At 40.1% G+C, this 27,787-nt stretch overlaps 8 protein-coding genes across 11 annotated transcripts; 3 read left to right on the top strand and 5 right to left on the bottom strand.

Moving 5' to 3' along the window:
- Window positions 1–642: 642 nt before the first annotated feature.
- On the top strand, window positions 643–3,150 carry LOC104802999 (S-adenosylmethionine decarboxylase proenzyme 2). 2 transcript variants are annotated; one of them, XM_010526849.2, is made up of 4 exons: window positions 643–762; window positions 883–964; window positions 1,431–1,593; window positions 1,690–3,150. In XM_010526849.2, exon 4 carries the CDS (start codon window positions 1,853–1,855, stop codon window positions 2,948–2,950), a length of 1,098 nt encoding a protein of 365 aa, XP_010525151.2. In that variant the 5' UTR covers window positions 643–762; window positions 883–964; window positions 1,431–1,593; window positions 1,690–1,852; the 3' UTR covers window positions 2,951–3,150. The 2 variants fall into 2 exon arrangements, with proteins under 2 accessions (XP_010525151.2, XP_019056764.1); XM_019201219.1 differs by having other exon boundaries at window positions 1,438–1,593.
- Window positions 3,151–6,451: 3,301 nt separating this feature from the next.
- Window positions 6,452–8,753, top strand: LOC104803001 (histone H3.v1). Its single transcript, XM_010526853.2, has 5 exons — window positions 6,452–6,735; window positions 6,847–6,891; window positions 7,268–7,561; window positions 7,656–7,837; window positions 8,462–8,753. Exons 1-5 carry the CDS (start codon window positions 6,543–6,545, stop codon window positions 8,669–8,671), a joined length of 924 nt encoding a protein of 307 aa, XP_010525155.2. The 5' UTR covers window positions 6,452–6,542; the 3' UTR covers window positions 8,672–8,753.
- LOC104803000 (14-3-3-like protein) lies at window positions 8,575–11,599 on the bottom strand. 3 transcript variants are annotated; one of them, XM_010526852.1, is made up of 6 exons: window positions 11,514–11,599; window positions 10,650–11,157; window positions 10,454–10,576; window positions 9,924–10,040; window positions 9,718–9,808; window positions 8,575–8,655 (listed from the first exon to the last, which is right to left on the bottom strand). In XM_010526852.1, the coding sequence occupies exons 2-5, from the start codon at window positions 11,133–11,135 to the stop codon at window positions 9,719–9,721; spliced, it is 816 nt and encodes a 271-aa protein (XP_010525154.1). In that variant the 5' UTR covers window positions 11,136–11,157; window positions 11,514–11,599; the 3' UTR covers window positions 8,575–8,655; window position 9,718. The 3 variants fall into 3 exon arrangements, with proteins under 3 accessions (XP_010525154.1, XP_010525153.1, XP_010525152.1); XM_010526851.1 differs by lacking the exon at window positions 8,575–8,655 and adding an exon at window positions 8,665–8,977; XM_010526850.1 differs by lacking the exon at window positions 8,575–8,655 and adding an exon at window positions 9,282–9,626.
- A 291-nt stretch (window positions 11,600–11,890) lies between these two features.
- Window positions 11,891–13,879, top strand: LOC104803005 (uncharacterized protein DDB_G0275933-like). Its single transcript, XM_010526856.1, has 3 exons — window positions 11,891–12,049; window positions 12,697–12,844; window positions 13,581–13,879. The coding sequence occupies exons 1-3, from the start codon at window positions 11,995–11,997 to the stop codon at window positions 13,657–13,659; spliced, it is 282 nt and encodes a 93-aa protein (XP_010525158.1). The 5' UTR covers window positions 11,891–11,994; the 3' UTR covers window positions 13,660–13,879.
- Window positions 13,867–17,633, bottom strand: LOC104803003 (T-complex protein 1 subunit zeta 1-like). The gene is made up of 15 exons (XM_010526855.1): window positions 17,391–17,633; window positions 17,238–17,301; window positions 16,985–17,120; window positions 16,730–16,881; window positions 16,601–16,648; window positions 16,422–16,514; window positions 16,127–16,233; window positions 15,775–15,889; window positions 15,612–15,698; window positions 15,028–15,232; window positions 14,851–14,945; window positions 14,662–14,730; window positions 14,468–14,575; window positions 14,266–14,384; window positions 13,867–14,112 (listed from the first exon to the last, which is right to left on the bottom strand). The coding sequence occupies exons 1-15, from the start codon at window positions 17,522–17,524 to the stop codon at window positions 14,037–14,039; spliced, it is 1,608 nt and encodes a 535-aa protein (XP_010525157.1). The 5' UTR covers window positions 17,525–17,633; the 3' UTR covers window positions 13,867–14,036.
- Window positions 17,634–17,720: 87 nt separating this feature from the next.
- On the bottom strand, window positions 17,721–20,929 carry LOC104803002 (ubiquitin receptor RAD23c-like). The gene is made up of 12 exons (XM_010526854.2): window positions 20,716–20,929; window positions 19,992–20,153; window positions 19,827–19,880; window positions 19,618–19,667; window positions 19,352–19,492; window positions 19,059–19,236; window positions 18,779–18,928; window positions 18,607–18,672; window positions 18,477–18,524; window positions 18,271–18,380; window positions 18,099–18,180; window positions 17,721–18,012 (listed from the first exon to the last, which is right to left on the bottom strand). The coding sequence occupies exons 1-12, from the start codon at window positions 20,779–20,781 to the stop codon at window positions 17,896–17,898; spliced, it is 1,224 nt and encodes a 407-aa protein (XP_010525156.1). The 5' UTR covers window positions 20,782–20,929; the 3' UTR covers window positions 17,721–17,895.
- A 342-nt stretch (window positions 20,930–21,271) lies between these two features.
- On the bottom strand, window positions 21,272–22,557 carry LOC104803006 (LOB domain-containing protein 41). The gene is made up of 2 exons (XM_010526857.2): window positions 22,099–22,557; window positions 21,272–21,998 (listed from the first exon to the last, which is right to left on the bottom strand). Exons 1-2 carry the CDS (start codon window positions 22,286–22,288, stop codon window positions 21,400–21,402), a joined length of 789 nt encoding a protein of 262 aa, XP_010525159.1. The 5' UTR covers window positions 22,289–22,557; the 3' UTR covers window positions 21,272–21,399.
- Window positions 22,558–25,957: 3,400 nt separating this feature from the next.
- LOC104803007 (VQ motif-containing protein 22-like) lies at window positions 25,958–26,678 on the bottom strand. Its single transcript, XM_010526858.1, has one exon. The coding sequence runs from the start codon at window positions 26,612–26,614 to the stop codon at window positions 26,048–26,050; it is 567 nt and encodes a 188-aa protein (XP_010525160.1). The 5' UTR covers window positions 26,615–26,678; the 3' UTR covers window positions 25,958–26,047.
- Between the last annotated feature and the right edge of the window lie 1,109 nt (window positions 26,679–27,787).

Genomic DNA, 27,787 nt, shown 5'->3' on the forward strand with positions numbered 1-27,787 from the left:
TTTTAACCCCCCCCCCCCACGCAGAAGCCTAGTTCCCATCGCCACGAAGGCCTCTTTGTCACGTTGTACACGTGTCCATCTGTTATTCGTCGACAGCTTTTCTCTTTCTGGCATGGTGGGGCGTTTGCTTTGGTCCGACTTTGCAGATGTGGTCGGACAAAGATAACGTATTGGAGTTTATTTGAATATGATATTATACTACGTAACGACATTAATTTATGATAGAAGTTGTTTAAAGCGCTCTCCGGTGTCTCCGCATTCCAAATATACACGTATATGTATGTATATATTCTTATCTAAATTAACCACCACACTAGTTTGGCCACGTCAAACACTCCTATGTTTTATATATTATTTATTCTCCCATAATTGCCAAATTATTTATAAATTATAAACAAAAATAGAATTGCTATATTATTCGTGGACATAGTCGACGGCAGTTGAGGCCACTTCTTTCTCGTGGAGAGAGAGATAGGGAGGGGTAGTTTCGTCAAATCACTAAAATCAACGGTGCAGGAGGGAAGCTTCACGCCAAGTCGCGAGTCGACTCTTTGTTAAGGAATAAGGATATTATTGTAATTCTATATCGAATTCTCACACGGCAATTTGGTGGGCGCATATATAAAGGGCCCTCCTTCACCTCCGTCTTCGCGAACGCTTCATCATATTACCAAATCATAGTCGATTCTCAAATTAGGGCTCTCTCTCTCTCCCGCCGATTTCTGACGTTTCGATTCCAGTGTTGCGGTTCTCTGGGTCCAGGTGTGTTTCTTACCATTCCAGAACATTCCAGATTTGTTTTTTTTTCTTGTTCTCGTCGGCGATCCTCTCGTTTTGTTGGCTAATACTATCGTTTATTGATCGATGGATTTGGCCCTTCAGGTTTCGTTTTGTGATTTGGAGATCAGGGGTTCCTGGTAGAAGATATTGTTAACTCCGGGTCAAATTTCATCCATATATCCATGTAAGTCTCCACTGATGAATCCTTTGTTGTTCGGTTCCGATTTATAACCAATTACCTTCGTAGGATGTGATCAGATTCAGAAGTTATGTTATTGATCAGTGTCTTTATTAGTTATGGTTTGATCCTTCGATACCTTCGTTACCTAGTATTTTGATCATAAGTTTAGGGTCGATGGACGAACGTTCTGTTTTTTTTTTTTACGGTTTTTGTAGATTTTTGTTTTCATTAGATGTTATAGAGAGAAAAAAAATGGGTTGGTTTTTGTAGAGCTAATATGGCCTGATACGTTCTTGTTTAATATTCTTATTATTATCACTTGTGATAAATGTGCAAGGCAATGTGAATATATGTGCATCATCTGGTTTTAGATAGTTATGATACGATCTTTGGTATCTGAAGTTGGATAATATTGACTTTGTGGAGGCTTATCTATTTTGTTGAAATCTTTGTAATTCTGTTGTTTTAGTTTGCAGAAGAGCGTGAATGAGAATATGATGGAATCAAAAGGTGGCAAAAAGAAGTCTAGTAGTAGTAAAACCTTATTCTACGAAGCTCCCCTCGGTTACAGCATTGAAGACGTTCGCCCGCACGGAGGGATCAAGAAATTCAGATCTGCTGCTTACTCAAACGTGATTTTTCTATCCAAAAGTTCTGATCTTTTGGTTTTCTTCAACTTCGTGTCCACTGGAATCTAATCAGTAATCTTTTTGTTGGCTTGGTTGCAGTGTGCGAAGAGACCATCCTGAGACGTCTTGACCTCTCCAACATAGTCTTCGAATAGCGATCTTTTTAAGTTATAGGTTCCGTTTGCCAAACTCTGTGTCTGCTGATTCCCCCAATCCCATCGTTCTCTCCTCCAAGAAGTCTCTTCCTTTACAAAAAGGCGAGATGGCCTTGCCCGTTTCTGCGATCGGATTTGAAGGCTACGAGAAGCGGCTCGAGATATCCTTCTTCGAGCCCAGCTTGTTCCTAGATCCCAAAGGAATGGGATTTCGCGCTCTGGCCAAGTCCCAGTTGGATGAGATACTCCAACCTGCTGAATGCACGATCGTTTCGTCTCTTTCGAACGATCAAGTTGACTCGTACGTCCTCTCAGAGTCCAGCCTCTTTGTCTACCCTTACAAAGTTATCATCAAGACGTGCGGAACCACAAAGCTGCTCTTTTCCATCCCGCCCCTCCTCGAGCTGGCCGGTGAGCTCTCTCTAGTGGTAAAGTCTGTGAGGTACACACGTGGCAGCTTCATATGTCCAGGCGCTCAGCCCTTCCCTCACCGCAGCTTCTCTGAAGAAGTTGCAGTTCTTGATGCACATTTTGCCAAGCTCGGATTGAGCAGCTCAGCCTACGTGATGGGTAATGATGGTGCTGATGAAACAAGGAAATGGCATGTCTACGCTGCTTCTGCAAAGGGCACGAGCCGATCTGATTACAACAACGTGTATACACTGGAGATGTGCATGACCGGTCTGGACAGAAAGAAGGCGGCCGTGTTCTACAAGACCGAGTCGAGCTCGGCGCTGTCAATGACCGAAGAATCCGGAATCAGAAAGATCCTACCGAACTCTGCTATATGCGATTTTGAGTTCGAGCCCTGCGGATATTCGATGAACAGTATCGAGGGGGAAGCGATCTCAACGATCCATGTGACCCCGGAAGATGGATTCAGCTACGCAAGCTTCGAGGCAGTGGGGTACGATTTCAAGGCGATGGATGTGAGTGGAATGGTGAGAAGGGTTATTGATTGCTTCGAGCCCAAGCAATTCTCGGTGGCAATACACGCAGACACAGTGGAAGAAGAGGACATGATGATGATGATGATAACAGGTATAGAGGAGGATGGGGACTATGGTTGCAGGGAGAGGACGGTGCAGAAGCTAGGGGAAGAAGAAAGAGGAGCAGTGTTGTATTATGGGTTCGATAGGACGAATGGGTCTCCCAGATCCATCCTCAAGTGCGGCTGGAGCAGCGAGGACGAGAAGGACATGTGAGTGAAAGAGAGAGACTATATATATAATTATTATATTATTGTCTGAATAAGTCTGCTATGTATTTGCGGACGTAAGAGTTTGAGTTGCATGCATCATGGTGATGGGTGGGTTCATGCCCCCCTTTGCCTGTTTCTGATTATGTTCTCATCTACTTTGGCTATCTGCACTTTGATTAATCACATTATTGTTATTATTATTGATTTCATGCTTAATTCTGAAAAAATCTCGAAAAATATACAAAATCGGTACATAAAAACATGATTATGAAATTCGCTTCAGTTTTTTCTTATATAAATATCAAATATTTCAAAGTTTTCATAATATTTTCCATTGATCGTTAATGTCAACTGTTGATACGTGAATTAGTCATGACAAATCGTACAACTTTTCAATACATATATTTACCAAATCACACACACACACACACACATATATATATATATATATAACATTAGTTTCGACATTATGATCTGTGAGAGAGTTTTTGAATCCAATTTGGAAGGGTATTGTTTTTTTTCTTCCATGAATGAATGGACCCTCCTCCTCCTGTTACTCTTTGCACATGTTCATATTCGTTTTGGGTATTTGCCATTGTTACATGATATGTTTTGGTCATACAATCAAATGTATCTGAATTAAATTTAATTTTAAAAACAGTCGGATAATTAACTCCTTTAACCCAATCTTGCTTACGCATCCTTGAATTGACTCATTTCGTGTTTACATTTTGGATACATATATATATATATATATATATATAAGATTACAAGAAATAATGGTAAAATTTTATCTTGTACGGAATGGATAGGGTAAGCGAATTTCAAAAGTTCTTGTCCATATCTTGAGAGATGTTACAAACTTTGATAAGAATAAGAAATTAAATCTAAGGGTTCAAATTTTGAATTTGATTGGTAAAAGAGTTAAAAGATAAGACAAAATTATAAAATAAAAGATTAGCAAGAAGATCCATCAAATGATGGATTTCACTGTCCCAAGTGATGCCTACATTTGCATGCACACTCTGATCGCAATCATATCCCTTGGGCCCAACCCTCTACTGGGCCCCACATAAATGTTCTCCATCTTACTGGGCCCACCGATGTTTTTTGATTCGACCCAATAACCGGTCCGGTTATCTCGGTTCAACCGGTCCTCCCTCGAGCAAGTGGTGCATGGCGGTGATTGACAACGATGACGTTGACGTTGCAGGCATCTTTTATATATATATATATATAATAATATGATAAAAACGGAAACCATGTCGCGATAGGTCCAATAATTATGTTTGATGTTTTACTGTTAAACCCTTTCTAATCAACTGGTTAAATCTGTTGATTGATCAGAAATCTGTAGTTTATATTACACAAAAATTTAGATAAAACCCTATTTTTGTATATGAATTCTTGTAATACTATTTCCATAATATATTGTATATATTTTAAACTACAGTAATATACACACATATATATATATATATATATATATATATATATGATGCAATAGATTGCGAGGATGGATTTCATGGTTTCCCCCATATGAATCATGATGTACAAGGATGGTGATGGTGATATTGACGATGACATGCACATGCATGAGCATTGTACGACCACCATACAAACCCCTCTCTAGATTCTCGTCGCAGCTTTTCCCCACCCATTTTTTTTTTAATTTATGTCCACTCCTTTGAACAAACAAAAATACCCACTTCATGAAAACAACTATACAATCGATATGTATGCGTACGTACATGTCATACACCATGCATTCTTGTGAAAAATCTCCCCACCATCCATCTTATCTTAATGTTTGGACTTTGATATGATATCTTTCACATATGCCAACATGTGCCACCATCTCTAGTTGGTCCATGCTTTTGATGTTAGGTGATATTTACTATTGTTATCTCCTCCTTTCTTTCTTTTTTTTATGTTATTTTGTTTTTCTTACATATATATATATAAGAAGTATGAAATAAAAATGATTACAAATTATCCAACAGTTAGTGGTCCAGTTGTTGAGAGTTGACAAAGTCATTGTCGAGGTCATGGGTTCGATTCCACTAGTGGAGAGAGATGTAATTTCTGGATCAAAATGGTCTATATACAAAGGCTGGTCCGAGCCTAGGGTGGATGTAGTCGGATCGAAGGCCCGGAGAACCATCCTGGTTATAAAAAAAAATGATTACAAAATTTCATTAGTTTCAATAAATTAATTTGTTATTATTTCCTAATATCAATTTTTTTTTATCATTTAACATCATCTAATGATAGTGATGTTAAGTAAATATATATATCATTTATCTCAACATTGTTTTCCTCATCTAATCATTTGGCATGAGATTAACCACTATGGATGAGACTAGTCCAACCAAACATCACCATATCAACCCCAAAAAACAAATTCTGACTAAGCTTTCAATTCAGAAACTGTAGAAAATATTATGAAAATAATTAGAAAAAACAACCATAAAATCTAAGTAATTCTACACCGGCAAAAAATAAAAAATAAGTGAAATAAAATATATCATAAAAAAATAAACAATTTCACGTTACCTAAAAGGATTCGGCATTAGATACCTTTAGACGCTATCTCATTTATATAAAAAAAAAAGAATAGTAAAATTGTTGAAAATGAAACATGTGAATTATTGTTATTTTCCACCACCGCAACGCAACCACTGAGAAATGGACAACCTTTTAAATCAATCAATTTAAAGAGCAAAAATTTACTATATGCGTGTTTCTAGCTTTCATGATCTAGAAGTGAGAAAATTTATATATATATATATATATATATGAGTGTATCTGCAATATAGAATTTTAGCATCAAATCTCTTATAATTTCGGAAAAAAAAATATTTTGTTAAAACTAATTAAACTAGTCTTCCGGATACTATGAACCATATATACACAAATATTTTAACAAGAAAAAAATAATTTTTTAATAGAAAATTATTTTCAGATATTTTTTAGCCTATTTTAATGTTTTAGAAAAAAATATTAGTTTAATGGTGAAATATATATTTGATTAGAGATCTTTAAAAATGGTTAGACTGTTGAAATTTGTAGAAATACAAAGACTTGAATATAATTTAAAATATGTAATCACTTTTTTTGAAAAAAAAACAAATGGCAAATAGAAAATAGAATTATTTGATAAATCAAAAGTATATCGATCATTTTAAAAGAAAGAGGCACCTTGGTCATTTTTGTTCCAATCAAATCAACCACATAAATAATCTTTGTATGAGACAAGAGCCAAAATTTCAAAGATAGAGAGATTTTGATTTAGAACGAGAGATTTTGAACATGAAAAAAGAACAAAAAGGACCATAATTTCAAAGATGTTACAAAATGACAAAAACAACGGAGCCAAGTAAAGTTTGATCCCATTTATGAATTACACCAAAAAGAAAAAAAAAGATTTACTGTAAGATTTTTGAATATATGACAGATCATTCATTTATAAATTGAAAAACTTTATACTCATTTTTATATATTATAAAAAAAACATTTCTTTTTAAGCCCACTTTGCCTCCCTCTCTCTCCAAGTTCCTCACCTTCATTCATTGATTGATTCAAAAACTGCTGCAATGGCTTTGCGTGGAGATGAGCCAGACTTCAATCTCAGAGAATGGGATCGAAGAGCTCGAATAACCAGAGAAAACCCTAGCTCCAGAAGGTTCTCTGCCTCCTACATTCGAAGCTTCCGAGAAGATATCAGGTCTTCAAGAACATACTTTGCCATTTCTAGCACTGCCTCTTCTCCTGGCTACCCCCTTAAAGGTAGCGACTTTCATGTATATGGTTTCTGCCTCCTTGTCTGAGAGTGTTTCCATTTTGTATATGTCGATGAATTCTGACAATTTTGGGGGCTTGAATGTTTTGGGAACACAGAGGAGATTGACCCATCAACGTATTCTTTCACCAGTGCACTCAAAGGTAAATTTCTTCACTGTCTTTTACCATTTTCCACTCAAGACATGAACTTTTTCAGGTTCTTAGCCTTTTGATTATGCTCAGTCTCGAGTCAGTAACTATATATATGATCAATCACCCATGTCACCACCAGTTTGTCGAATCCATGCTATGACCCGACCCTTAGAATTAATTAGCCTGCTTTCGCTTGGAGATGAATTTTGCTTTAAAAGTTAGAACCTTTGACTATCTCTGTCATCTGAAACAGGAGAAAGAAGTTCCTTTCATGTTGTCGTTGTCTCCATCGCCATCGGCTATGATCTTAACTCTTTTTTTTTTTCTGATGAGAGATGTAATAAACCAGAAAATGGGTTTCCTGTTTCGCTTTGCTTCTCTGCAGCATTGCAAGCAAAGACAGTGTACAACAACTGGGACTGGTTAACACCGGAAGGTTTTGCTTTGAACTCGAAATGGGACGAAGCCGAGAAGTACATATGCAACCCTTTGTCCGGAGAAGTTCCAATGGAGTGTTTGTCTTCTAAAACTCTTAGTGCAAGATCTTTCAGAAACTTAACCACCATGTCTGCTCCTCTCATTTACCCTTCTCAACCTCGACCTCTCGGTCAAAACAAACCCGTTTCTACCGTTAAAGTCATCCATGAGGATCATAACACCGATCCCGTTCCGATTCGAGGTGATGAAATCTTCTAGTTATTGGTTCCAAATTGTGTTTTTGAAGAACATGCTTCGATTTTTTTCCTCAAACTTTTGGGGGTGTTTCTGAGCAGAAAACAAAGGTTTGGGGTCAAAACGGGATGTGGGTGTCCAGAGTACACCGGCGGATCCTAGCTCCGGCAGCCCAAGTCCGGCTCAGACGCCGCCGATCGTTGAGCGATCCCTGAAACGACACGTGGAAGCCGAAGATTCGCCGGTGGAATCCGCTCTCAAGTTGAAAGATCAACATGAGGAGGTATGTTTCCTTTCAATTTTAGTAATTGTGGTCATCTATTTAATTTTTTTAGAAAAAGGGTTCATATAATATTAATAATAATAATATTATTATTATTAATATTAATATCAAATGTAAAAAGAGAAACAAAGTTTCTCATTATTGTAAACATTAGATCTTGAAATTTGTAACATTTCTAACCAATATATGTAACATGCAACATAAACTTGGTAAGTTCTGAAAAATTAGTGTGTAACAACAGCATAAAATCCTGCGTTGTTTAACTTGTGCATGAAATTAGATTATTTCATAGATTAAGAAAAAGCTCGAAGACGATTCATAACATAAGCGGGGCCATGCACATACATACGTACATATATATATATATATATAGTAATATGTGTCAATCATGTAAAAAGACAATGAGGAGACATTTATTTATGTATCATCATTTGGATTCTTTCATAAATTATGAAAAAACGCACGCAACGTTTGCATTATATTATATATGGTGTGACAAAATAGGACCCATTGTCACAAAATGGTTTAATGAATTTGTTGTGACGTCCACACTTGTTAAAGTCAAATTTCAATTTTTTTTTAAGGAATCTTACTAAATCTAAACGAAATTTGTGGTTGTTGCAGGATGTAAATCTAGAGGAGGAGGAGGAGGAGAGAGAGAGCAAGGAAAAACAAGAAGAAAGAGAAGAGGAGAAGAAGGAGAGGCGAAGGGTTGGGTGCTTAGGTTGGATGAGAAAAAGGCAAAGGAAGAAACATCATTCAAAAAAATCCAACATCTTTCCCATCTTTGTTCCTCAATCTTGTCAAAGGCTGTTGAACTGCCAAAATAAATAAATAATATTATTATTATCAATAGTAATAACAATAATTGAAGAAAAAAAGAGATAATAAGTAAAGTTTTCAAGATCTCGTGGTAGATTTTCCTCCCCATTTTCCTGTCATTCTACATTTTTTTCATATAAATAAAGAAAAAAAATTGAAATGAATGAAAGATTCTCCAATTATTAAAGTGGGTAGGAAAAAGGGTGTTGTGTTTTGGGGATGGGTGGGGAATAAGACAGTGGGCAATGACTCCAGGGGCAATGAAGGCAAGCAGCTTTTCCCTTCAGGCGGATGCTTTTGTTTTCCAATATGACAAAACTGCAAGTGAATGTTAAAATAACATAAAACCCAATTTGAATGTCGTTGTATTTTATTTTTAATCTCAGCCAGTTCAGATAACAAACTAGTTCCAACTTCCAAGGAACTGAACTGAATCCGCTAAATAGTGTTAGTTACCCGTGTCCACGAGATGGAAAACATTCTGGCTCAGAAATTCAAAGTAAGATACGTTACCCTTTGTCCATTCATCCATATATATGCAAAATAAGATTTACCCCATTCAACCAACCATGGGAAAACTTTCAATCCAATTCAGCCATTTCATTAATGCTCACAGGGAAAATCATTCAACCCAAGTTTATTCAACAAATGAAATGACAATCACTGAAAATAAAGAACACACTTGAATGCAACAAAACCCACATTGACATGAAAGAAAAATACACACACACAAAAGAAACAGGAAGAACATGAACTTAGAAACAAACCAACCAAAACAAAACACATAACATGAGAGCAAAAAAAAAAATGCACATGAAAATTATGTAGTCGGGGCAATTTTAGAAGCACATAAATCCATTGACTGCAACATTCTTTTTCTTTCGTGACTCATAAAATCACAAGCAAGCTCCACCATCAAGAAAACGAGTTTCCCATAGAGAAATCGAAACTGCTTCTACAAATCCACCTTTAGCAACAAAAAAAAAAACACGCTACAGATCTGTTTATTCAAGCAAAGATATTGGGTATTTGTACGCGTGGGACCTGGTCTCACTCACATCAATGTGCCGGTGGGGCTGCTGTCTGAGCCTCCTGCCCCTCTTCTGACTCCTGCTTTGAGGCATCCTTGATCTCGTCGCCAGCCTCGTCCTGGATATATATACACAGCTCATATCTCGTCAGAACCAACACCGATTCAAAGATGATTGAATTGAGAATAGTGTATTAGATGCTGATGACTGAAGAGTTAAAGAGAGGAATGTACATTGATGTCAGAAGTCCATAGGGTGAGGTTGTCCCGGAGGAGTTGCATGATCAATGTACTGTCCTTGTATGATTCCTCTCCCAACGTGTCCAACTCAGAGATTGCCTCGTCGAAAGCCTGCAACACATGAGGAGCAAACAGAAATTGGAAAAACTACACCAAACCAACTCCACCATGAGATCCCACTAAACCAACAAGATAATACAAACATGTCTATTGGCAAACTTCAGAGATTGAGAATTCTACGGCACGAGACACAAGGGAAACCAGAAGAAGAAAGCCGATACACAAGAGGACTGTAGCAGAAAGATATGGCCATCACACTCCACAGTAGTATATCAAGCTAACCATAAAAGCACTTGCAACAACGAATGCATTTACACAGGACCATATGGCCAAAAAGCAACGCTTCTCATTATGCATAGACACAGCTTTCAAAAAACAGGGCAGTTGGAAGGTCACAAAAATCTATAACGAGAATAAAACCTTGGCATAAACAAACAACATTTAAAGCAGGAAGCAGCACAGACCTGCTTAGCCAGATTGCAAGCACGATCAGGTGAGTTGAGAATTTCATAGTAGAAGACAGAGAAGTTAAGCGCTAGCCCCAATCTGATTGGGTGAGTGGGAGCCAGTTCTGCAAGAGCAATATCCTGTATCACAAGAAAACAACATTAACCCATCTGATACTTGGAGGTCTCTATGCTAAGAACAACCAATATCAACCTGTGCGGACTTGTAGGCCAACAGAGTGTTCTCAGCGGCTTCCTTCCTCTCGGTACCAGTCTTAAACTCGGCGAGGTACCTGTGGTAATCACCCTTCATTTTGAGGTAGAAGACCTTTGACTCCGCAGATGATGCACAAGGAATGAGGTGAGTCTCAAGAAGGTTCAAAATGCCATCACATATCTTGCTGAGTTCAGCTTCGATCTTGCCTCTGTATTCCTTGATTGTCGAAACATGGTCCTCATTCCCCCTGCTTTCTTCTTTCTGTTCAATGGAAGAGATGATCCTCCACGAAGCCCTCCTCGCACCAATCACATTTTTGTAAGCAACAGACAATAGGTTCCTCTCTTCGACCGTGAGCTCCTCTGTGTCCACAGTCTTCGCTACGTTTTCCATGAACTCCACCATTTCCTCGTAACGTTCAGCTTGCTCCGCCAATTTGGCCATGTACACATTCTCTTCCCGGGTCAAATCGGCAGGCGACATCTTTGTTATACAGTTCTAGATCCTGTTTCAGCAATTTCGTCAAAGATCGAGTCATCGCCTACCGATTTCCAGAACATTTCCAAAGGAAAATAAAACATTCCAACGCTGTAAATGTCAATCTAAACACCGAAAATACAAAACAAAACAAGCATTGCAGAGGTAAAATACCTCCAGATCTACCAGGGAACAAATCAGGGCTAAAATACAACAGAATCTATGGAACAAAATCAGAAACTTTTCATCAAAAAAACAAAATCAGAAACTCCACCAGATCCCGCAATACGAATCGACAAGGATTAACAGAAGTAAAAGACAAAGAAAATTCGCAAACAATAAAACAAAAGCATCAAGGAGAGATGAGACGGAGGAAAAGCGTACCTTGAGAATTCGAATCTAGGGTTTTTGAAAATTTGAAGCGAGAAATTAGGGAAGAAGACGGGGGATTTTATATTTAAGGGAGAGAGGGAAGGTCCAATGAGAAGGCGACAAGTGTTGGGCTCTGAAGATTCCGTAGTAACTCATTTTTACCCATGCCACGCTGGATTTTGACCGTCCACGGTTTAAACTAACAACTTTAGATTATTTATTAACTACTGGGGCAAACATATAAAGAACTAAAACTCATAGGTTACTTGTAAATTATGTGATAAGAGTAGGGTTATTGTTGATAAACAAAAGTATTGGGGTCATAAAGTAAATAAGAGATATTTTAGTTTTGCCCCGTCGTTTTTCCCTTGCTATTTATTACTTCTCTCTGTTCACGACAAAGCCGAGTTTGGGGTAATCTCCGTTTGAAAGTCCTTGAACATCGCTTGATCGATTCGATCGGAGGAAGTCGTTGAAGCTCGAAGGCACATCAATGGGGTATGTGCAGCAAGCGCGTGAGAATCACGTGAAGAAGAAGGTCGAAGAAGGTAAACCCAATGTCGCTACTTCGCTGCTCTAAACCCCTAATAGACATTGATTCTAACCCTGTTTGGTTGCCTGGAAAATGAGGCGAATTCAAACTCATTCTGTGTTCTTTACTCAGTGATGATAGAAGCTGTTTCCTCCCTGTGTGGTAGAGATTAGATTTTTTTTTGTCCCGTTATTCCCTTGGTATGTAAAAACAAGTTGAAAAATTGAAAGCCCTGATTGTTTGGTTGCCGAGAAACGCCGGAAAGTGGAGGAGAATCTGAAGGAAGCTTGGGTATGAGTTTTATGGCTGGTCAAGTTAATTTCGTCTCTTCAAGAAGAAAGTAGAGCGAGTGCGTTACGATTTCCATAAACCCTTAGAAACGATATGGTCCATGAACCCTGCTGCATCTGAAAATAAAAGAAAAGTTATGATCTTTAACTGTGGAATCACTTGATCCACTTCCTATCTTCAACTGAAACCCGCCTTCAGCTGGTAAATTTGTGTGTTTGTTGAATCTAGGTAATTCGACCCAGTTGGATAGAAATGCTGAATGATTGTTACATTATGGTGGTGAATTGATCTAAGCTCGATGTAATAGGATGATCTGGTTTCTTCAAGGGGTGAATTGTTCCTTAAGCATGGATTTATTTAAAAAATTTACAGCTCTACGCAGCAAGATGAAAGCAAAGGCTTTAATGGAATGTGACCATTACACCTCCAAGTATGCTCAATGTGCAACAGGAAGAACACTATCTGTTGTGTGGCAATGCCGTAAGCAAGCTAAAGAGCTAAATGGTTGTCTCCATCAGTAGTAAGTGCATACCTTCTAAATTCCCTTTGAGTCTTTCAAGATTCTGATTTTGCTCATTACCATCTACTTATATTACTCTAGGATGTGGGTTTGTTGAGATTCAGCATAATGGTAATAAGGCATTGCATTTGCATTTTCACATTACGATTCTATCCAAGTGGATGGTAGACAATGGGGTTAAGACAGTCGTATCCTATCTTAAGGAAATACTAATACAGTAACTATTAAACAGGATAAATGTCTGAATCTTTCTGCCTTTCTTGAAAACTATCAAGGATTTAGTTTTACTTGCTAGAATTTTGGCATTTCTCATAGAGAATGGTGCTATGTTATTGGAATGAGTGATTGCATAGTCCTAGCTGAATAAACATCAGGTACTTCAAGAAAGAGGAAAACTAACTAGATCCTATTGATGCTTTGCTCATTTACTGTTTGATCATATGATCTAGGCTAGGTTTTGTTTAGCATCTTATTTGAGCAATCTTTCTGTTGATACTTACCCTTGTTTGAGTATGCTTACCTTCTTTGTTTGCACATCTGTGTTTGGCTATGCCTTTCAGTTTTGCTTCAAAACCTGGTTTTACCTGATTCTCTGCCTTTGATTGATTCCTTGGAATTCGTCTCCCTGAACACACAACCCCCTTATGATTAACATCTTAGATCACAGTGAAAATGTTTGTATAGAAACATTGGATCTAATTGTGTTGTTGGCTTTGCCCTTTTTTCGAAATGGCAGCACAAACGACAAGGTCCTGGAAGAAATGAAGAGAGAGTATACGCTCCAGGAAGAGAGTAAAAGCTCTGCATCCATTTAGTTTTCAAGGGATATCTTTCTTCTTCGCTGAGCCATTTACACAGTTCGGTGGCTATCATCTTGTGTTCCTCTCCTTTCATTTTCCCCGAGTTGGATTTTTTTTTTTTTTACTGAAAGAGTTTTTGGTCACTGTCATGGGCCATAGCCATGGCCATAGGGACACACAGGGGTCGTATCTATGAACCACTTTCAAGAAATTATAAGAAAGTCGAATTATAACTCTTGGATTTTTCTGCTATTCAGCGATAGTAAATTCAACTGCAAAAGGCAGGCTCCAGAAATATGAGTATAAGTTTAAAGTAAACTAAAGAAAGAAGAGAAGAAAAAAAAAACATCCAAAGATGCTCAAAATTTTTCATGTATTCCCGAAACGACAAACTAAGTAGGCTTCCTCATGTTTCTTCCGGCGCGAATCACTTCGTCCACCAACAGCAACTGCGACGCAATCACGGGCCTGCACATTACACAGAGGAATCTCAGATGCATACATATATATACATATATATATGAGACAGATGATCTTTAAGACAGAACAGTATGGAGGGTTTATTTTTTGTGTTTATAATAAAAAAAATCATTAAAGTTGTTTTCTTGGATTCGGACATACCCTGAGTTTATAAGTTGGCGCTTCACAGAGTAATTGTCAAAAATACCGGCAAACTGAGGGTCGACGGCTTCTCCATTCACCAGGTTCAGTCCCACGACGTTCCCTTTGTCATGCTCGCTCTGTTACATTTACATTTTCCCTCTTTTTGCATTACTGAAGTCTGATTGCAGAAGAGAAGACAGAGAGAAGTATGAAACTATACCTTGAGAGCGATGATCACGTCTTGTGTGTCAAGACCCGCATTTTCAGCCAGTGTCTTTGGAACCACGAGCAGGGCATCGGCAAAAGCTTCAACGCCCAGTTGAGCTCGCTATACAACATACACACACACACACACAGCGACATTAGCAACCTAACCAAAACACACAGCATACATCAAGGTAGAGTTTTTATTACCCCTTGAACGGTTTTCTTGACTTCATTGATTAAGTACTGTCTTGCTGCCACTTCAAAAGCTCCAGCTCCCTGCGCGTAAAGGGGCAATCACAACTATGGATAAGTCAAAATTATTAACAAACACCAGATTTTTCGGTATGCCTCTGCTAACCCTTCAGATGTTTTCTAGACAAGAAGGAGGATACTTACCAATACAACACACTCATCTTCAAGGGTATTCTTGACAGATCTGAGACCATCACGAACAGCATCCTTGATTTGAGCAATCGTATGGTCGTTAGGTCCTACAAAAAAAACGAAGACATTAAGGATGAACAAAGTATGTAAGCTAAAAACTTAGCCAAGAGATAGATGTGTCGACAGTACCTTTAATGAGGATGGTACATGAATGAGGATTCTTCACGTGCTCAACAAACGTGTACTTTTCCTCCCCGAGAACATGCTCATAGACAAGTCCAGCCCACCCGAGGCAATCCGGTGTCAAGTCATCAACAGAATTCACAGCTTCTCCACCACAGGCCAACACCAGACGCTCCATATTCCTCCTCTTTGCTCGTCTAAGGGCAATTATCTGGACACACCCACACACAAACACACAAAGAAGAGAAAACCAGATTTAACAACCGGCACACAAGAAATCCATCCAGTAGCACTGAAAAGACAACCTAAGTTTATTAAGAGATGAGCAAAAACTAGGAAGCCCATCACTTAAAAAGCCTTTATGCAAACATTCTAGCCCTTTTTATTTGGTTCTAGTATCCTCTATATTTAAGGATAGTTGCTAATTTTGCCTTTACAGTCAGATTCAATTTACTACATTAAACTCATCCTTCTGTAGTACATTGTTATTCTTCTCTTCTAAGACATCAGAATGACCAATTCCAGCTAACTATAACCAAGAACTGTGTGATTATGGCTCCACAGAAAGTGTAAAGTTAATTGCAGCTTACCCCTTCTCTAGCAAGAAGATCCAACGATGGTGGATCAATACCCTTTTGATTTATGACAACAAAGTTGTTGTCAGTACCAGCACAGACCTGAACAACGAACAGAAGATGTAATCTTTGAAGGAAAACAATACATGGCTAGAACTAGTGGTTTCGGAGGACCAACCTTGTTCTTCATCTCAATAATCTTTTTGACTCTTTCATCAACAGACCGCCTTTCAGCAGCAACCATGGCTTCCCTCTGCTCCGCATTGGAATAGAAAAATCCTGCATTGATTTCACTGATGGAAAGAAGTTTCGATTAAATTGCCAATCATCTGAAGTATAGTATATTGACATGATTATTATCTTATTTTTAATTGATTAAATTCATAAAAACAGGTTACCAGACAGCCTTTGACCTTTTTCACACAATCGACCAGGGAACTAACGTAAAAACAGAAAGCAGCAGCTTCCCTTCTAATGCACAAAACTGTTGAATTCCAGCACAACTACACAAAAGATTTTTAGATACACACCTCTTCTCATACTCCAACGAGACATTGCAGGTAAGAATGTAACAGTTCTCTGCACGTCGCTTCATGTCAGGGTGTCTTGAGCCGTGATCAAGAACAAGCCCCTCAACCTAATTCAGTTAGTAAATTGGAACGATTACCACAATGGGCCGGAAACATGATAATTATGAAACCAAAATCCTGTAAACAATTTAACCCTGAATATAAGCTAAAAGAATCATAATTATTCCTCATTGAACATCCGCAAGTTTCAGTTAGCCAAGAACTTTACAATAATGCAACCAAATCAAAGACATACTAATCGTGTGTCGACATCAAATTTATGGCGCATGTGCATTATCTCCACCATAAACAGATCAATAGGTTCCTCGGGCTTCCGGATGCAGAGAACCTGTTACAGATGGGAAATAGATACTTAGGAGATAAAGAAGATAGACGATGATAATTCTATCCAAATCGAAATCTCAGGAAGCTCACCGAATTAACAACAATGTCAGTCAGTTGATCAGCCAAAGATTCGTACAGCTACACCAGGTAAAGGGTACGTTAGCAAGTGAACTGAAGGAGCAGTGGTAAAAGAAACGGTCTTGTAAGAAAGCAGTGAACCTTAGTTCTCAGAGTTGTTCTGGCAACCATTTTTAGGATCTCTTTATCGGGCTCGTTACCCATTATGGCACTCGTCTTGAATTTTTCAAGAAACTGGAGCGTAGCCCTTTTGGCAATTTCGAAACCATCAACTAGAACTCGTGGATGCATTCCTGATACAATCATAAATCCCATTAATGAGTTACCAGTTCGTAAACTACGGATACATACCAGAATCTGTAAAGAAACCAACTTCAGGTGAAAGCAAAAAAAAACCTTCATCAATGTAGCGTTCAGACTGTTTCATAAGCTCGCCAATGAAGATGACAGTGGAAGTAGTGCCGTCGCCACTTATGTCATCTTGTGCAACAGCTGTTCTGGCAATCATGATCGCTGTTGGGTTTTGAATTTGCTGCAAATATTAGCCAAACATGTAAGCACAATCGAATCAAGCTAAGCATGCTTGGAAATGTAACAGGAAGCTAAAGTCCCAACGGATCAAAAAGATCTAGGGTTTTCCCAGACTCACCATTTCCTTCAACAGCGTATTCCCGTCCTTGGTGAGCTTGATATCTCCGGCACCACCAACAAGCCTACACAGTTAAAACCCAACAGAAAATCAGTGAGAAAGTGAAATATAGAAAGAAACATAACAGAGAGACCGCAACAGAGAGAGCGATACATCTTGATGGTTCCTTTAGGACCGAGATTGGTTTTGAGAACATCCTGCAAACCCTTGGCGGCGTTAATGTTCATATGAAGCGCCGCAGATTTGTTAAGAACCTCGGCATTAGGGTTCAGAACACGCAGCGACATTTTCCAAGACTTCACCTTTCGCTCAGAGAGAGAGAGAGAGAGAGAGAGAGAGAGAGAGAGAGAAATGCGCCTGAGAGAAAACCTAACGTCTTGGAAGGTTTTCCGCTCGCAAAGTGAGGGAAACTGAGAGGAGCACAAAAACGACGTCGTACTATAATCAACTCATGAATCCAAACATTCAAAGAGACACATATGGTGAAACAGAATAACGCGTTTGGTCTAAAAAGTCTTTACATTGAGTGTGTCTCGTCCATGAAACATGTCTGGAACACGGAACATATATCAGAGTACCCCAAACAAAGACGACCAAACATTGTTTTACATAAAAGGAGAGGAGAGAGTAGAGAGAGACAAGAGTGGTGGGGTTTGGGTTATTCGTCGAACTCGTGAATGTGATCGAGAAGATAGTTAGCAGCCAACTCTTCGTTCTTGTTGCACGCGAAGAACACCTCCAACACCAGCGCTCTGTCGAATCCCATTGCCTCCAGCTGCAATTTTATATATATAAACCAACCGTATGTATCACAAAATCCAACAATCTCATCTCACAAATGAACCGAAAAGAGATTCAGACCCGTTCGATTGCTTCACGTTCCTCTGGCGTTACTTGTATCGCCTGCGGCACTCCTCCCGCCAATTGGTTGATTATGTTTCCCCTGAGACCATAACCGAAGAAATGGGTATTCAAAAAGCTTGCAACTTTTCATCCAGAAAATCACAATTATTATGTCGGAATGATCACATACCCTTCTCCCCCTTCAACGGGTTCGTTTATAAGGCGTAAGAAGTCGGCCTGATGCTCTTGAATCAGCCTCATCAAGTGCGGATTCTGCTTCCCCAGCTCCTGTAGCATAGGCTGTTCAAACACCATTAACAGAATCAGTCATTAGTAAAGAAATCGAATGAATCACCCGAAAAAAATACAAAAGCTTTAGTCCTTTCTCTTCAATACCTGTAGGATTTGAGGATTTGCTTGCACCATCGCACGAAGAGCTTGGAACTGAAAGGGCACACAAAATGTAAATTCCAAGTAAACGTTTCGTAAACTGGAAGAGAAAGTGATAGCTCCTAAGGGGACGCACCTGTTGGCTGTTGCGCAGGAAATCAAGTGTGCCAGCACCAGTATTTGATCCAACATTAGGCAGACCCTGTTTCAGATAAAGATGAGAATTAGACACGCACGATGAACCATGCAATGCTTTCTATCTCAAAGTGAGTTCAAGATAATAAAAAAATTAAAAAAAACACACACACCTGCGGGAAGAGATCTAACGGGTTAGCATTAGGACCACTTGTGGGTGCCACTGCGGGTTGTTGCTGAGACTGTGCCGGAGGATTTGTCGGCTGACCACCACTAGCCGGGGGACGAGTAACTGGTGGAACTTCTGCTTGCTCAGGTATCCCCTGAGACATTGGTATCAGTGTAAGTAAAGCTTTAATCCTCAGCTGACAAAAAAGCTGCCCCTCAAATGAAGTTTTACAAAATGAGCATATATTATCTGCCGAAAAGTTGGAAGCATGGGAATGAGCTTACAGAGTATAGATATTCCACAGCTCTTTCAGGGTTGTTATACGCAGCACGGAGAGCACGGACAACAGTGTCACGGTCCCAGCTTCCTCCGCCCATATCAAGAATCTGCTGAATGATGGCCTCTAAGTTACTTCCAGCGACCAGATTTGATGCTGCTTGTCCATAAACATCAGTCTCAGATCTATCTCAGCCAAAGCAATTAGGAAAGATATCAAGAGTAAGCCATAAACAAATTCTCGGAAACGTGCAGGTAATATTTAGCCATGGGTTGGATTTACATAGTAAAGAATACTCACGCAGCTGGAGCCGAAGAAGGTGCAGTTGCAGTTGCAGGTGCAGGTGCAGGTGCAGGTGCAGGTGCAGGTGCAGGTGCAGGTGCAGGTGCAGGTGCTGGTGCAGGTGCAGGTGCAGGTGCTGTCGCGGGTGTAGGTTGTGGTCTGTACAGATTGAGGAAGATTGGAAAACAATGAACGCAAATTCTTTTTTTCTTTCCATACTACGAAATCATAGATTAACTTCTAGACAAAAGATCAATTAGAGAAAATAAGTTGCTACAACTCACGTTGCTACAGGAATCAGAGGCTGAGTTGATGCAGGGGGTACAGGAGGAGCCTAACCCGAATCCCGATCACACAACGCAATTAGATTAGACCAACAAGAATGCATGCATAACTAAGAGAAAGAGGCCATTTTAAACTTCATAATTTGCTAAAACACTGTCCATTTCAGACAATTCCGCTGATTTCAAGGGTGAAATATGGATCAACTCACTTGAAATGTAGGCGCAGAAGATGCAGTTGAGGACCCGCTTGATGCTGGTTTACTCTGCATTTTTTTTGGTGCCCAATCAAGCACGAACAGGTCAGCATCACGATAGCAAATCTAAAATCTGAAACAAAAAGACTTGCACTTTCCCACCCAAATCTAAAACCCAACCTTGGACAACATGATGACAATAAAACTGTTCTCAGCAACTTTGTTCTCCTCCATTGTGGTTTCATCTTTCAGAACTTTCCCTTGGTGAATAAGCATCTGTTGTGCAGCAGGATATACATCGGGGCTTTGCACCGTCTCTATATTCTTCTTCACGTCAGCAACCTGAACACAATTTCCCCATGAATCATCATCGGTCACATATTTTTTCCCAAACCAGATACAATTCCACAGGTAATAAACTAGCAGCCTCAAGTGTGTTCATTCAAAACACATTCACAGACACTGGAAAGCCAGTGAATCATATTACAAATCTAAAAATTTCACAACGATAATCCACAGAGAAAAGCACAAAAAAGATGAACACCAGGAAGTCAACATAAAATCCAAAGATACCATAATCATTTTATCAAGCTATGACATCTCAGCCCTTCTCATAACATCACATAAACCAGAACCAGATAAATATACACTCTCGACTACAAAAGATAAAACAGGGCAAGAGACCCTTTTTTTAAGGAGGGCTAACCAAATGAACTATAAAGTACTAAACTTCAGATCGCGAAAAGAATCTGTGAACATAGCAAACCCTAAACCCGACCGTATCGGAGAATTAGAAACAAAAGTTGAGGAAGAACAAGAAAAATTAGATCGAATTAATGCGTTGGATACGGAATTCAAGTGTTTCTACGATACAACTGAAGGAAAAGCCTGGACATTTACATACCGTATCCTCAGGTTTCACTTCGATCTCGAAGTGCGTACCCTTTAGAGTTTTGACAAAAATCTTCATCTTCTCTTAACAAAGAGACGCTTTCCACTGACCGATTATTCTCCGGTCAGATTCCAATCGCCTCGATCGCCGCCGGCGAGAAGTTCCGAAGAGAGAGAAAACTAGTAGGTAGGTCGCAAGCAGAAGAAACAGCAATGCGTTCGCTCGATATTTCCACTGGATCGGGGCCCGGATCACATGGATTGTAGTACTCTCCTGAGCAGATTGTAATCCAATAGGGATACGACACGTGGAAAAGACAAATTATTTACCAAAAAATAAGCCAAAATACTCGACGGTACTACTGGACCAGATTAAAGATTCATAGTTTAATGGGCCTTGTAAGGCCCAATCAAATTTTGATGGGTCCGGCCCATGATACGAACTTGTGATAAAAGTATGGTCGACAATTTTTGCCCTTTCAACTCATCTATTCATGTAAACAGCATTTGTACAACCTCTCTCTCCTAATTCACATGTGAAGGGGAAAAAAGATTTTAAAAAAAAAGAATTAAGGGTAAACGGAATTGTTAACGGCTCGGCTTCGAAAGCTGAACAGAGCCGAGCTGTGAGCCGACACGAACCAAAACTCCTATTGTACATACATAGATAGACATGTATATATGTATAATCTTTCCTTCAAAGCACCAGCTCAGTCTTACACGTGCTGTCATCTTGACACGTGCCAAACACACCCACCCTCCTCTTCTTCATCGGTACCACGTGATACGCACGTGACACCGGCTCCATCCCCAGCGTCAGCTCCAGCTCTATCTCCCCGCACTCCGTCACCGTCGCCTCCGCCGTCGTCTCGCTCTCCGTCTCCTTGCTCTCCCCTCCGTCGTGACCCCCCCCCCCCGCCACAACCTCCGACTGGTGGCTCAGCGACGACTCGTGGCTCGCCTCGTCCCCGCCAACGCACTTCGGTTCCGGCGGATCCACCGGCTTCGCGGCGGAGGACCGGCGGGTCCGGCGGGTCTTGGGGCGCTTCCGGTCGGCGGAGGCAGAGGCGGAGTTCTCGTCCTTGGACACGTGGCGGATGTCGTAGATCTTGAGCGGTGGACCCTGACCGTCGGCCGCCGCGTCGGTGGCGATAGGCGTGATCGGCTCACCTTTAAGGACAGCTTCCACGGCGGCTTGGCAAAGATGCCAACTTCCCGACCAAAGCAAACCCACCGAACCGTAGATCGGATTCACGATCCTCCCACACGCTTCGTGCAATAACGACCGGAAAATAGCTGCAACCAAACAAAAAGAAAAGAACTTTTTCTGATCAGAAACAACCCAAATCCAGAAGGGCATCATTCAGAAAAAAGGACAGCGTTAGTGGGGACGGACCAGGGCGAAGGTGGTCGGGACCGGCGTTGATGAGGTTCATGAGACCGGCACGGCCGTAGAACTTGGCGAGAAAGACAGTAGCGTTGGCCTGAGCGTCGGGGGATTTGATCCAAGCCAAACACGGTCTTATGCTACAATTTTCACTGCACCCTTTCCTCAGAACTCTACATCCATTACAGCTCATCCGCATTTTCGGCCAATCTCTCTTTCTTTCTTTATCTGTTTGGGTTAGAGAATGTTATTGTGGGGAGGGAGGAGATGAAGGGGGAAGGCGAATTATATAAAGAAAAAGGTTGGATTTTTTGCATGCGTGAGGAGAAAAACAAAAGAAACGTGGAAGGCCCCTGGGTTTTTGGGGGGCGATGGAGGTTTTCTCCTTGTAAAACTGAGGGAAGAAGTGCAAAATGACAAAAACATTACACAGATACAGATAGAGAGAGAGAGAGAGCTGTTTTGTTTACGGGAGTTTTTTTTTGGTCCAAACCTCCAAAACGCCGTGGTTTTTTTTTCTCCTCATAAAGGCCGTGTCTCACCTCCACTCTCGGCCGTCACGCGTGTGTTACACGCGCTCCGTTTGTAGAATCATGTTAACAAATACTATGTTCTATAATCATAAGTTTTATAGTCATAAAAAAATATATAAAAAATACAAAAATAATATATATTATTCATATATATTATATACTCTTATACGTTTCTGGGGGGTTATTAATCTATTCTTAACATAAGTTGGACAATTTCGACAAAAAAAAAATATAATACTAAAAATAAATTCTAGATTTTTGTTTTCGAATTGAGATCGAAATCTGAAATTAACAAAAAATTGTGAAATAATATTACATCCATGATTCCATGCAAGTAGGTCCAAAAGGCGAGCAAGCACGTGGCGTTCACGCTCGCGCGTCACCATTCCGTCGACTCGCCACATTTCAGGCAGAGAGCGCGTGGGACCCATACTCGGCTTCCGGTTTTTCTCATTTTGCTTTTATATATTTTTAATATATGGTAGAATACGAATATATATATATATATATATATATATATGTGGAAGGAACATGATAAAAGCTCCTGGTTTTCGGGAAGCATCCGAGTGAAACCGCCATTTGGATATCCAAAACCAGTGACCGGTTTCCGGTTTCCGGTCCTGACTGTGGGCGGATCTTTTTATGTCATGTTGGCCGACGGTTTTGTGAAACTAATGTTTTCTTAATCATCTTTTTTTATTAGGTACAAAGCTTATCTTTGATTTATTTTTAAAATTTTATGAGGGCTGATTGATTAGGTATTCCCATTGTTTTGGATTTTATTGGTTTTTGGGAAATTATTTATTTATTTAATAAACAATGCTATATCCTTCCATTTTGGAGATGATATTATTATTATTATTATTAAGCTATGTTGGTGTTGAAGTTTAAATTGATGTAAGATGAAAGATATTAATTTTGGAGATTTGATTATGTCTCATATCGTGACATGACAAGTGAGGAATGAATCGAAGGTATTTTATGAAAATGGTTTATATTTTCTACTAACATTACACTTTTGTTTTTCACCCAAATAACTACATTGAACTAAAATATAATTATCTAATCTTATATCGTACGTGGCATGACATATGCGAATACTACGCCAAGTCCTAACATTCATGGCATGCCATCCGATTTTTTTGGTATCTGATTCCAGTTCGGATGTTACCCTCAAATGCCCAAATAGATTAGAAAATTACTAAAATACCTTTAATAAAAAAAAATTTATCAACATTACACATATATAGTTTACATTTCAAGGTCTTCCAACATAAAAATAAATTTGTTGGGTTCAAATATTTTAGTTGCAGATAAAAATATATGTTTATGTATTTAATGGTATGACATCAGTATTTTAATGTTGGGAACCTCATATGCTATCCTTCGAACGATGATATCAGTTCTATACTTCGTCACACATCGTCTTCCTTGTCAATATCCGTTCATCGATTACTTACAATCCCTCTGTTCTTCTCGACGAAAACAAGAGTTCATTGATTATTACAAACTTACCACAAAATCTAGAGAGAGATTTCTTCTTCCGCAAGAAACACTCGAAGGACGAGCGAGAGAGAGATGAGTAGACATTAGAACCAATGGAGGATGAGTGTATGATCACATGGAGATACAAAAAGGAGTGTCAGCATTCATGGGTTTCCACTGTTGCAGGAGGAAACCCTAGTTCTGATCTGATCGTTAAGGACTGCAATAGCAGCAATGGCGCTGATCTTCTTCCCCTCTCTATTCCAGGGAAAAAAAATCTTGCTCAAGGTCACTTCACACGTGTCGCCATGTGATTGGATATTTTTTGATAATCGTTTAAGAATATTCTGACTATCTCGTCAGTGCGTTCACACACGCATGAACTATGTAGACAATTATTACTTCAGATGTCGAATCGAAACACAGCCGACACAGAAAGATCGCAGCTTTATTCAAATTATTGGGAAAAAAATCGATTTTTGTTACGTAATTTTGGAAATTCGAAATGGCCATCCGCCACAAAATGGAATCGAGCATTCTGATGTTTTGGTTTGCAGATTCCCATGACATAATCGTGTGGCCACTTTTATCGGATCCCAATCTTTCAATGTTTTGAAAGAAAAAGGAAGGCGATGACTTTTATGTCTGCGTTTAAATCGTTTTATCGGAGATGAAAGACAAGAAATGGCTCTGAAATCGGCAGAATTCTCCCTTTTTAATCCATCACATGGTACCCGTTCACTGTTTCCGTTCTTTTGCTTTACTTTCCGGGAAAAAAAAGTTCTGTTCTTGGGGTGAAAATGAGGTCAATGCTTTGTTTTTTTTTCTGTTTCTTGGATTGTAAATAGGCATTGAGATTTCTAGAAGATAGCGATTCTTCCTATACTTTTCTGGGTTTGGTTGTGTAGAGTATTTGCCCGACGAACACCTCACCGTAACCACTCCGACGCTCAAGAACGAGAGAGAACGACACAGCGGAATAACGAGTTCAGCACCGAGAGAACTCGGTGCCTACGTCTCGGGAAGAGGATCAGCAGTCTACTAGGGTTACAAACGGAGAGAGACCACCGGATACCGACCACCGGCACCGGAGAACACGAATCGCAGATTCGTCGAGAGAGAGAGAGAAGAGAAAGTTCCAGAAAACGAAAAACACCGTCTGAGCCAAAAAACACAAACCCTAGGGCACATTAATCCGCCCTTACACAAAGACCGAAATACCCTCCGTAAGCCTCTGAGAGAATCCGAGGCTTTCAAACCCTCCGCTTCGTCTGGAGGCTTTTGCTGAAGACAAGCTCCAACAAATCTCCACCTTCTTCTGCAAAACCTGCAAAACAAACACGAAGCAAGCAAAACACGCCTAACCCTAGAGTGCCGATCCCGTAACTTCCATGTAACTCCCCCTCCGGGCATGGTTCAAGGCGCATTGAACCTACCTTTCTAAAGGAGTCCTTACCGAGCGTGTCATAAACACAACTCAGCGTGACACGACGCACCTAACCTACCCAAGCGAGTGTCCCCCGACACCTCCGCTTCCGAAAGTTACCTAAGACCTAGACTAGTATGACTCCCTAGACCGTCTAAGTGACCCCCTCCGGTGAAGTCTATACCTCACCAATGGCCCCTCGAGGGTCACGCCCCGACATCTACCCGTCCCCCGAGTCTACCCCGACTGCCCCGAGACCAACCTTGAGTCATACTAACACACCTAACTCGAGAGGAAACGCCCCTAGCGCTACTACCCTCACCGACTCTACCCGGTGACATGGCATTCCCCCGCTCACCCCTTCCCCTGAGCTTCCTACCCGAGGTAACTCCACCTAGACGTGGAGACCTCACCTCCGATCAATAAATTTTAATAACAAATAGACGAATAAACCGCGCATCGCGCGGGTCTCTCCTAGTCAATCTAAAGAATTCATAATAGTCGCTTGGTTTTCTCATTGCAGCCAAGAAGAACTATTCCCGTTCCTCGATCCAAGAACCTGCGACGGCCGGAGAACAGAACCTCCTTCTCCTCCTCCGCTTACATCGCCGTCCTCCGCCACCTCCGCGTTCGCGTTCACACCTCCGACGACGCCCATAACGTTATTATACATGTACGGACGCGTCTGCGGCGGCGCGTGAGCTATTTGCTGCTGAAACGTGTAGGGCCACGGCGGCGGCACGAGGGAATCTCCTCCACCATCGCCGTTTCCGCCGAGACCGAGAGGCGGGTTCAGCGACGGCGGAGTGAGAGTGAAGCCGGGATCCGGACTCGGACCCGACACGAAAGCCATGGCGGTGGGACCGCCGGTGAATTGCTGAACCATGGCTCTGAAGTTGGTGGTGTTGGTGTTGAGAAGCGGCGTCGGTGTCCGGCGAGAGGCCCTCGGTCGCCGCCGCGCGGGCTTGGAGACCCGGCCGGTTTCTGGGCTCAGGCGAGAATCTCCGGCGGCGGAGGCGGTGGTGGTGAATAAGCTCTGGTTGTTGTAGAACTGAGACCAGTCGTTGGGATTATTAGCCATCGCTGTGTTTTTTTTTTTGGTACGAGACAGAAGAGATTTTTGTAAGAAAGGACGGAGGAGGAAGCAGACACAGAGACTTCGTTTAGTATTTATGGAGTTTTTTGTTTTTGTTTTTTTTAAACGGAGGAGACTCGGTCAAATAAAGACTATTAGATTAAATCGACAAAATATCCAAAATACCCTCCTTATACTAAAACTATTTCTGCACCTACCCTTCTCCGGTTGTGACCTTGTGACCAAAATAATTGTATGGTCACATGATGGTCACATTGGTCATAACGTTAGATTTTTTTATGATTTTACCAAATTAGTATGATATGTAAGGTGTGACCACGGTGATTTAATATAATTAACATAAATTTAACGTTATGGCCAATGTGACCATCATGTGATCATACATGAATTCTGGTCACAAGGTCATAACTGGAGAAGGGTATGTGCAGAAATAGTTTTAGCAAAAGGAGGGTATTTTGGATAATGACCCGATTAAATCAGGGCCGTTGATTTCAACACGTGGATTTCTGTAAGCTCCTTCGCATGGTAACTACATAATGATACTAATTTGTAATATAGAACTAAAATGTACTTTATACGTTTTAAAAAAAATCATCTCAGCGTAAGAATTGAAATTATATATTGAATAGGGACATCATCAAAAATACCCCTACTTTGCTATTTTTATTTAAATACATACCCTTCTTCTGTTGTGACCATGTAATCAATGTGACCCAAAATATAGTGTGGTCACATGTTGATCTCATTGTTTATAACATTAAATTTATAATGTTTTAATCAAATAATTAGTAAGATATATAAGATATAAACATAATAAATTAGTGAGATCACCATAAATTTAATGTTATAATTAATAAAATCAAAATGTGACCACACTATATTTTGGGTCACATTGATCACATGGTCACAACTGGAAAAGAGTATATATTGAAGTAAGAATAGCAAAGTAAGAGTATAATACCTATTGAATAACTGAACGCAAAAGGTTTAGAAATACTTAAGAAGACCCTTAATTTATGTTGAATTTACGAATCGACCTCAAAGTTTAGAAAAAACACTTTCATAGTACCTTTGGTTCCTATATTTCAAGAACGCCATATATATATATATAAATATATATATCTCCAGAATTCAAGAAATTAATATGACTCTAGAGCG

The sequence above is a fragment of the Tarenaya hassleriana genome, unplaced genomic scaffold, assembly GCF_000463585.1.
Source record: "Tarenaya hassleriana unplaced genomic scaffold, ASM46358v1 Cleome8, whole genome shotgun sequence".
Lineage (NCBI taxonomy): Eukaryota > Viridiplantae > Streptophyta > Magnoliopsida > Brassicales > Cleomaceae > Tarenaya > Tarenaya hassleriana.

Coding starts and splice junctions, on each gene's coding strand:
- LOC104802999 (XM_010526849.2), top strand. CDS start 1,853: ATGGCCTTGCCCGTTTCTGCGATCGGATTTGAAGGCTACGAGAAGCGG.
- LOC104803001 (XM_010526853.2), top strand. CDS start 6,543: ATGGCTTTGCGTGGAGATGAGCCAGACTTCAATCTCAGAGAATGGGAT. Junction 6,736..6,846: donor TCCTGGCTACCCCCTTAAAG/GTAGCGACTTTC, acceptor TTGGGAACACAG/AGGAGATTGACCCATCAACG. Junction 7,838..8,461: donor TGAAAGATCAACATGAGGAG/GTATGTTTCCTT, acceptor TGGTTGTTGCAG/GATGTAAATCTAGAGGAGGA.
- LOC104803000 (XM_010526852.1), bottom strand. CDS start 11,135: ATGTCGCCTGCCGATTTGACCCGGGAAGAGAATGTGTACATGGCCAAA. Junction 10,577..10,649: donor TGGCCTACAAGTCCGCACAG/GTTGATATTGGT, acceptor CTTGTGATACAG/GATATTGCTCTTGCAGAACT. Junction 10,041..10,453: donor CTTGCAATCTGGCTAAGCAG/GTCTGTGCTGCT, acceptor CATGTGTTGCAG/GCTTTCGACGAGGCAATCTC.
- LOC104803005 (XM_010526856.1), top strand. CDS start 11,995: ATGGGGTATGTGCAGCAAGCGCGTGAGAATCACGTGAAGAAGAAGGTC. Junction 12,050..12,696: donor GAAGAAGAAGGTCGAAGAAG/GTAAACCCAATG, acceptor AAAAATTTACAG/CTCTACGCAGCAAGATGAAA. Junction 12,845..13,580: donor AATGGTTGTCTCCATCAGTA/GTAAGTGCATAC, acceptor TCGAAATGGCAG/CACAAACGACAAGGTCCTGG.
- LOC104803003 (XM_010526855.1), bottom strand. CDS start 17,524: ATGTCGCTGCGTGTTCTGAACCCTAATGCCGAGGTTCTTAACAAATCT. Junction 17,121..17,237: donor ATACGCTGTTGAAGGAAATG/GTGAGTCTGGGA, acceptor TAATATTTGCAG/CAAATTCAAAACCCAACAGC. Junction 15,890..16,126: donor TCGTTGGAGTATGAGAAGAG/GTGTGTATCTAA, acceptor TCTTTCCATCAG/TGAAATCAATGCAGGATTTT.
- LOC104803002 (XM_010526854.2), bottom strand. CDS start 20,781: ATGAAGATTTTTGTCAAAACTCTAAAGGGTACGCACTTCGAGATCGAA. Junction 19,881..19,991: donor TTGTCATCATGTTGTCCAAG/GTTGGGTTTTAG, acceptor AAAAAAATGCAG/AGTAAACCAGCATCAAGCGG. Junction 18,181..18,270: donor CCCGTTGAAGGGGGAGAAGG/GTATGTGATCAT, acceptor TTATGGTCTCAG/GGGAAACATAATCAACCAAT.
- LOC104803006 (XM_010526857.2), bottom strand. CDS start 22,288: ATGCGGATGAGCTGTAATGGATGTAGAGTTCTGAGGAAAGGGTGCAGT. Junction 21,999..22,098: donor TCCCGACCACCTTCGCCCTG/GTCCGTCCCCAC, acceptor GTTTGGTTGCAG/CTATTTTCCGGTCGTTATTG.
- LOC104803007 (XM_010526858.1), bottom strand. CDS start 26,614: ATGGCTAATAATCCCAACGACTGGTCTCAGTTCTACAACAACCAGAGC.